The 8,222-nt window shown below is 40.1% G+C and overlaps 1 protein-coding gene across 1 annotated transcript; it reads right to left on the bottom strand.

Annotated features, from left to right (window-relative positions):
• Positions 1–3,898: 3,898 nt before the first annotated feature.
• Positions 3,899–7,996, bottom strand: LOC103703496 (replication protein A 70 kDa DNA-binding subunit A-like). Its single transcript, XM_008786364.3, has 3 exons — positions 7,855–7,996; positions 7,344–7,691; positions 3,899–6,684 (listed from the first exon to the last, which is right to left on the bottom strand). Exons 2-3 carry the CDS (start codon positions 7,616–7,618, stop codon positions 4,305–4,307), a joined length of 2,655 nt encoding a protein of 884 aa, XP_008784586.2. The 5' UTR covers positions 7,619–7,691; positions 7,855–7,996; the 3' UTR covers positions 3,899–4,304.
• Positions 7,997–8,222: the final 226 nt, after the last annotated feature.

Here is an 8,222-nt window from a genome sequence, read left to right as displayed (position 1 = left end):
ATTTATACACTACCTGAATGGCCCAGTCCAATTTTAGATTATTTAAAAAAAAAACATATTTTGATCCCTCAATTGTTGCAAACATCTTCTCTAACTCTCTCTTAAAATGTTTCAATTAGATTCCTCAACTTTATTTTCATTGCAATTCATCTATCTCCCTTAAATAAAATTATGACCATCACAGGAGTCCTCAACATTTTTAAAATTTTCTAATATAGCCGTTGTCCCAAAGAGAAGAAGCCCCATCTGTTGCAGGTTTCGATTGAGCTGTCCAATTTAGCACCATTAGCGGCGCCATAAGAGGAGGGGAAGAGTACCATAGACTTAAACTAGAGATTAAGGAGGTTGATTGAAGCATTAAAGGAGATAAGGTCTCTGTGCAAACAGCTGAAAGTTGAGAGGGACCAACTATAATTTTCTCATAAGAAAAGATTATGTACTTACTTGCTTGGATTTCCTTTTTTTATTGGATAGGAATGACCTTGCTTTGATTAGAAAACGGAATAGAAGAATTAGAATGTGGGAAACCAAGTTGGCATCTGCCATGATCCAATCACTAACAAACATCATAATATGAGATACTTGAGCAATTAAAACTCCAAGGCTCACCTGCTCGGACGTCAACTAAAATCTACCTACCAGGAAACAAGTGCACGCTTGTTCGACCTGATGAGGCCGAATATATTCTGCTTTAAATGTCCATATATTCTCGCGGAAAAAAGACGCTCAAATTGACCCAGGCCAAGTTGGTGGCAGAAATAAAAAGGAACAAAAAAAGACCATGGAGGTGCTTGAGAAATTTCTTGATTGCTTTCTAAATTAGCATAAGCTAGATCCTCATAAAAAATATCCAATAACATTAAACTGGGCGATGACTTCAGTTTCTGTACAATTTTAGTTTTAATTATCAATAATTAGTAGTTATTGAAAACTATTTTTCTCAAAAAAAAAGATCAAATAAAATTAAAATATAAGTAACATCATGTAATATATTAGCAACAATGCTTAGAGGTTTGTACCATAACCGTCAGCTTACGCCAGAAAACATTGCGCGAAGCCCGTAGTATATCATTCTTTGGACATGGATAGAAAAAGGATGCCTCAGTGGATGATGGTCTAGAAAACATTGGGCGCTCTTAGTGCATCATTCTTTGGACATGGATAGAAAAGGATGCCTCAGTGGAAACAATCTTATCATTGCGTCGGCCTGTCCTTCTCTTTCTTTTTTTTTTTTCCCAGGCATAGGTAAATATAATAATTTGGCTACTAAAGAGAACACGAAAGCTTGAAGAGAAAGGGCAATAAAGAAGGAGCCCGGCCAAAAAAAGTAGAAAAAATAATAAAAGATAGAGGTGAAATAGAGGCATTTTTGACTCGATGGATTTTATGTCGCAGCTTGCTTGCTGATGGCTGAGGCTGCAGCAACCAGTCAGAGGATAATGGCTAAAAGCCTTGGCAACGAACGCCAACGGCGAAAATGGCAAAAAGAAAGAGAAAAAACATGAGAGAAAATAGAGACCCCGTAACTACCACTGCTAAGTGAGGTCCAAGACACATGTAACAGTGTCTTTAGGTCCGGCTTTTGCTTTTGGAGACTCAAATGGATATAATTTATCTAGAGAGCATTGAGACACGTATGGTAGTATTTTTTCCCTTTTAAACATATTCTCCAATGGAAGCAACAACCAAGACTTGAATCCAAGAATACCCGACCAAAATTAGACTCTAGAATCCCGTTCATATAGGAAAATGCATTCCTCGTCAGACATTGTTTAGAATCCCCAAAGGCTTCATTAAAACACACCAACGGGCAAGTTCTTCTTCACCTACACATCCTGCAAACTTTGACCTAATCAAGAGAAAAAATGAAACCACGTTTAAATAATGACAAATTGCATAAGATCATCTTTTTACCTGCAACAAAAAGTATGGCTTTGGGCACTCCGAAGTGATAGAAATCTAAAAAGAAAAGTTAGAACTCAGGTTTCCCAGAAAAAATTTCTCACTGATTTTTTTTTTTTTTTGAAAATATGGTGCCTGAAAAAATGTCTTTAGCATGTTTGATTGATCATAAAAAATAACACATCTCCGAGTAATTTATGTTTGATTGAGCATCTACTTTTCTGAGAAGTTGTATAAAATATCTATTATATTCTTAATAAAAAATAAAAATTTTATCTATAAATTTTGATGATTTAAATATAATTTTGAAAAAAAATACAATTTCTAACTAATAAAAAAATAGTTTTTTCATATCTCTCATAAATTTTTCTTTTCCATAAAATATAAAAATCTTATTTCTATAAAAATACTATTTTTTCATCTCTCTTCTTTGAAAACTTCAACCAAATAAAAAGTATTTTTCTATTTTTTCAAATCCTCCAAAAAAAAAAAACTTTAAAAAGATTAGTCTAAAGTGACAACAGACAAAAAAAATAAGCCACCTGCCGCACATTTTTCCTTGCTCGACACTGTGGAGGGCTACCTCAAAAGGATGCCACCAAACAGAAAGCAAAACAAGTAGCTGCCGGATCAAAAAATGTAGGCCTTCCCTAAGCAAACAAAAGATATTAAAAAAAAAAGGCCATAAAAGCGCAAAATCTTTGCCACGGTGCAGCTGGAGTAAAAAACTTTCCAGTTGGCACCAAAGCAGCATCAAGGCCCAACATGTAAGTAAACTTCATGCATGGATTCATAGGAATTTGTCCATGCTTTTAACATGCATAGAGTAATTCCTTGCGGAATGCATTGATACCTAGTGGAGCTAAGATGCGTACGAATAATGTCCAATCCTTTGCAAAAGGATCAAAGATAGTAAGGACCAGAATTAACCAGAAACTAAAAAGAGTAACCGAGCACAGCACCCAAAAAAAAGCAGCAGAAGAGTGAAAGCCATTGAAATAAAGTTACAAGGAAAGTGCATGACACTTCATTTCAGTGCCATCTAACACCAACCACAGCCTTTATATGGAAGCCTGAAGGAATCCAAGTTCAACCTAGGTAATGTCCCTCTAGAAGGGACCCCGATGGAATATGTTGTTCATCACCTAGCAAACCAATCAATCATTTCAGAATGTAATATTAAATCACAGACTGCCAAACCGTTCCAACATACAGTAATCAGTGGGCACAGAAGCCACCTTAGCATGCAAAGCTCATCCCCATCTTTACCTCTGGATGCCTCTACCAGTATAAATCACCCACAAAAAGTGTCCTGTCGACATGCCCTAGAAGCAACATATGACCTTCGAAATCATTCAATGTGACCTAACCAAGGAGCTGATCCACCTAAGCATCAACCGTCAATAATATAATAACTTAAGACCATCCAGGGAGAACAGTTAGTGCAAAAAGTACGTGATTACAAGCCATGAGCCAATAGCAGTATAGCACTAAGGTATTGAATCACAAATTCTCACTGCAGTCACAATATGCAAAATGCTTACCTCCAGAATATCTATTTGGCCACAGCATCCACAGCAATGTCTCCTTGTCAAATCCCTGCACTCCGCATCATGCAAACAAGCAAAGCATGCAACTATGGCATGGCAACAGATAAAGTTCAGTGCCAAATTCATTTGAATGCAGTCATGGGCTAATGTACATGATCCTTGGTCTCCATTAACAACCCCGAAAAAAAATCATAAACCAACCAAGAGGCATTAACTAAATACCCACTTCATGCTCCCACCACCAAACCATCCCCCCCCCCCCCCAAAAAAAAAAAAAAAGAGAGCACTCTCTCATTAAAATCCCACCTCAACTTTCCAAATGATTGTCTTGAGAAGCATCCCCTCCATGGACATCCCACAGACAACAGTTCCACATGAATTTCTTCCACCACATTGCTCTCCAGATGACAAAACAACAGATTATGCAATTTAAAAAAAAATAAAAATAAAGAAAAAAATAACATTTTCACGAATTGCATATGCATGAAGACAGTTTTATCAAACCTTCTGATAATGACACTGGATGTCGTGCGGCATCAAGTAGATCCATAAGCGACAGATGATAGGGGGAAAATATATTACAAGCAAAATCGACATCCTGGAAAACATACCTTTAACATATTTTTTTTAAGAAATAGATTTGCAAGCAGAGCAGTCAGTATTCAGTTGGCAATTGAACCTCCACAAAATTTTTTAACAAGCATGTGCTCATAAGGGCAAAAAAGATTTTATCCCACTATACACAGAACCCAGACAAGTCAAAGATTTCAAACAAGTCAAAGATTTCCACTGTATACTGACGATTTCCAAATCTACCATGGCGGTCATGCATTGCCTGGCAAAGTGCAGATCTCAAAAACCACCAACATATTGCTTTGTGTATCTTCCAGATGCACCACTGCTTCCATATGCTGAGGAAGCAACAGTCAGTCCGGGACAATCTCTAGCCCAGTGCCCAGGTTGCTGGCATTTAAAACATACATTAGAACCAATGCCACCATCCATTGCAGCATTCAAGGGCCTATTGTCAAAGCCAACCCCAACAGACTGGCCTTGCCTACTAATGCCCCTTGGGCAGTTCTGAAAGTTGTGACCAGAAGAGCCACAGTTATTGCAGAAAATTTGTGTTTCCCTATTTCCAATGTTATGTTTCATGACACCTCCATATTCATTCACTGGCTGTCCAAATTGGTTAGTCTGTTCCATTCTATATAGATGGCCACCACTACTATTGCCCAAATTGTTGGTTCCAGAATATACACTAGGCTTGTAATCCATACTACCAAACCCAGCATTGGACATACCAGAACTGGAAGCAAAATTTCCATGCGCACCTGAGACAACATTGGGCTCCTCCACTGATAGCTTCTCAATCAAGCCCAGAAGATACCTGCTCTCTGATGAGGGGTTCACTTTTTCAGCTTTGATAACAGTAGATTTCACACGCTGCTCATCGCTAAATGTCTCCTCCTTAACTTTCAACTTGAATAAATATTGATTAAAGAGGACTGTTCGTATGATTTCTGCAAATTTTACATCATCTTGTTCCTCATACTTCAACAAATACAACTCCTTGGCAGATACACCCATGATTTCCTCACCACACTCCTGGAATGCCGTAACCCACGTCATACCTGTATGATCCTGGATCTGAAACTGGAGTAGATATCTGTAATCACATTCAGGAAAACTCTGATCACACCGATCACAGCGCCATGTTCCATCGCCATTATTGTTAACCTTCTTATTGCATTGTCTGTCCCCCACCAACAAGGGACAAGCTGTGTAGCAGAAATTATCAACCTTTATAAATGTAACTGTTGCCTTAACAGTAATCCAGTCAGGTTTCTCAGCTCTTCCTAAACCCTCATCCTTAATTTGTGAAACAGTCTTGCGAATGTCAGTCCTCCCCATAGTTGAAGTATCCCTGGATATTGAAAGGGAAGCCACATTCTTTCCTTCGTTGCTGTACCACTCTTTCAATCTGTGCACCTCAGGAAAATCAGGGTTTATGAATAGCTGGCTGGTGCTAATCGTTCCCACTGACTTGCCGCTAAAATCACTAACTCTACCAGCTTTAATGGCTAAGACAGGATATATACCAGAGTCACACATGCCCTGCAGCTGCTGCCCTTCTGTGCTGCAAAAGTTTCCCCATAGAGTTATTTCAACACTACGACCAGACATGTCCTTCAACTGAAGAGTTCTTTTTTGTGTCTCAGTACCATTTTTTCTCATTACTGTACCTGCAGGACTAATAGATGTCACAATACCGATTACATCCACCATGGAATTGTTTTCCATGCCCTCAATTTCACTTATTGGTCGAAAATTAAATTGCTGCTTTGGGATGGAATTATCCTCCCCAAAACAAGGCTGGATTGTTGATGTAGACTCCAAAAAAATTTCATAATCATTGTTGAGATGATTGAAACTCTTCTGTGCAGGCCTCAGGCTTCCTTTAGATATCAAGTACACTCTCCCAACCTCAATCTGGTCATAGAACTGATCGGCCACCAAGTTAAAACAAGTCACTCGTATTTCTCCACCATCACAATCAAGAAGATCAAAAGAGAACACTTTTCCCTCCCCTCTGGGATTGTTGTAGCGTCTAAGCTCCCCTTTTGCTGTTACCCTAGCCTTGATAGTCCACCTACCCTGATAGGGATTCAAAGCAGCAATTGGAATTATTCGAGCAGGAGCTTCATTTTTAGCAATGGGCCCTCTATTTGTGTACAATGGAGGGGGCTGTTGATATGTAGGCTGAACTGGCGGTCGCCCATAAGTACCAAGAGAAGGTTGATATCCTGCAGTCATCCCTGGATTTGATAACCTCTGGTTTTGATTACCACTTTCTGGATGTGAATTGGCATAGATCCCTGAACCCTGTTCAGCTTTTGGTTGTAGGGAATTCAAGTTACTCATGTTCCTGCCTGATATCGGACCAGTACCATACGAACTGCTGTAAGATGATGTATTTGTAACAGGATCTGGTTTGGGACTCACAGAAGCTCCTCCCATCATATTTTGTCCAGCAGGAAGACCACCAGAGCGTGAACCACCATAAGGTTGAGGAATTCCAGCAGCCATACCTGGTTGATTTATACTAGTTGACTGAGCAGACATAGGAGCTCGGTTCTGTGAAGCAGAAGCGCCGCTATCAAAGGGTGTTGGCACCCCAATAATATCACTCTTGGGGACTAGTACTTCCAAGTTGATGACAATAATTATCCTAGTTGCAGAAGACAACAAAGATTAAAGCCAACAAAACACATACTCCGCCCTTCCATATTATCAAGCAAAACTTAAAAGATTATTTTTTTCAGTTGATATGAGTATCAGCAAGCAAAATTCTACATAGGAGGAGGATTTTGTTTTCCATACTGAAAGCAAGATCAGAAGCAAAATGTTGGTGCCAATAAAACAATAAATCAGATGCCCATTGATTGAAACATAACTGCCAAAACAGTAGAATAAACAAAGGGCAATTGACTGTGATAAGAAATAAATAGCAAAACTCTAGTACTTTCATCTAATTATGACGGTACATCTTATATTCGTGAACCATCCAAATATTTCCACCCTTTTTGGGAACGCAGCACCGTCCTCGAGATAAGTACTGAGAGTCAATTAAGCCGAAAAGAAAAGGGAAAAATCATTAAAGAGACGAGATTTAGCCTCTTCTTTTCTATTGTGAGATTTTACAGTTTCTAATCGCATCAGCAGTAAACACAGGCCAGCAGGGTTTTACGATGCCGATCTAGTTTCGTACCTTCAAACTTTCTAATCACTAACTCTCTCATAACGTATATAAATCTTTGCAGCATTATAAATCGAATATTCGTGAAATCAGCCTAAACCAACCAGGCAGCAAGGAGAAAGAGAAATGACCTGCGGCCCTGGATAGTGTTACAGATGAACTCGTTCAACTGGACGAAGGAGCCCTTCTGCAAGGTGCCGTTCTTGACGATAGGGTTCATCTGGGTCGCCAGCATCGCCTGCTGCGTGTGTACCCCGTCGGACAGCATCATCCGGTACCTCTCCGTCGTGCTCTGGGTCGTGTTCACCAGCCTCACGTCCGAGACCTGGAGCACCGGCTTCATGCCCTCCGCCCCCCCTTCCGAGATCGCGGCTATCGCCCCCCTCGTCAGATCCAACGAAGCCATCTGCTTTCCTCCCCGCCGTCGTCTTCTTCTTACCGAAAGTACCAGCCAGCAGCTATAAGACAGACGAAAAACCCTAGAAACAAAGAAAGCGAACGAGCGATCAAGATCGAGATCGAGGGACGACGGATTTCTCGAAAAAGGAAGCTGGAAATCTTTCGGGGGGAAAAAAACATCAGATATCACCGAATCAAGCAAGCAAAAAGGAAAACTGTTCGGATTTTTGGTGAGATCTCGACCTTCTGTCTCCTCGGATTTCGCTTCGTCCTGCCGAGGGCTCGAGTGGAGACGGAGAAAGTATTTATGTTAAAACCCTAGGAGCAGGACAAGGAACCGCCACAGGGTTTTTAGAGGGAAATGCGGATTGGGATGGAGCTTTAGAAATTTTGAGTTCCGCCTCCGATTTTGGGTGCGGAGCGGGCAGCGGGAAACTCGAAACGCGTCCGGGACGCCGGTATTTACTGAGCCGAGCCGGATTTATGGGCCGGGCCGGCAATTGGTGAGCCCTGTGTTTTCGATTTTTTTTAATTTTTTATACAACGGTAATTCACACCAAAAATGCATAAGTATACCGAAAAAGATCAAAAAAAAAAAAAATAACAAAGAG

Source organism: Phoenix dactylifera, chromosome 3, assembly GCF_009389715.1.
Source record: "Phoenix dactylifera cultivar Barhee BC4 chromosome 3, palm_55x_up_171113_PBpolish2nd_filt_p, whole genome shotgun sequence".
NCBI lineage: Eukaryota > Viridiplantae > Streptophyta > Magnoliopsida > Arecales > Arecaceae > Phoenix > Phoenix dactylifera.
The sequence above is the reverse complement of the archived record's forward strand: the minus strand, read 5'-3'. Positions and strand labels throughout refer to the sequence as shown.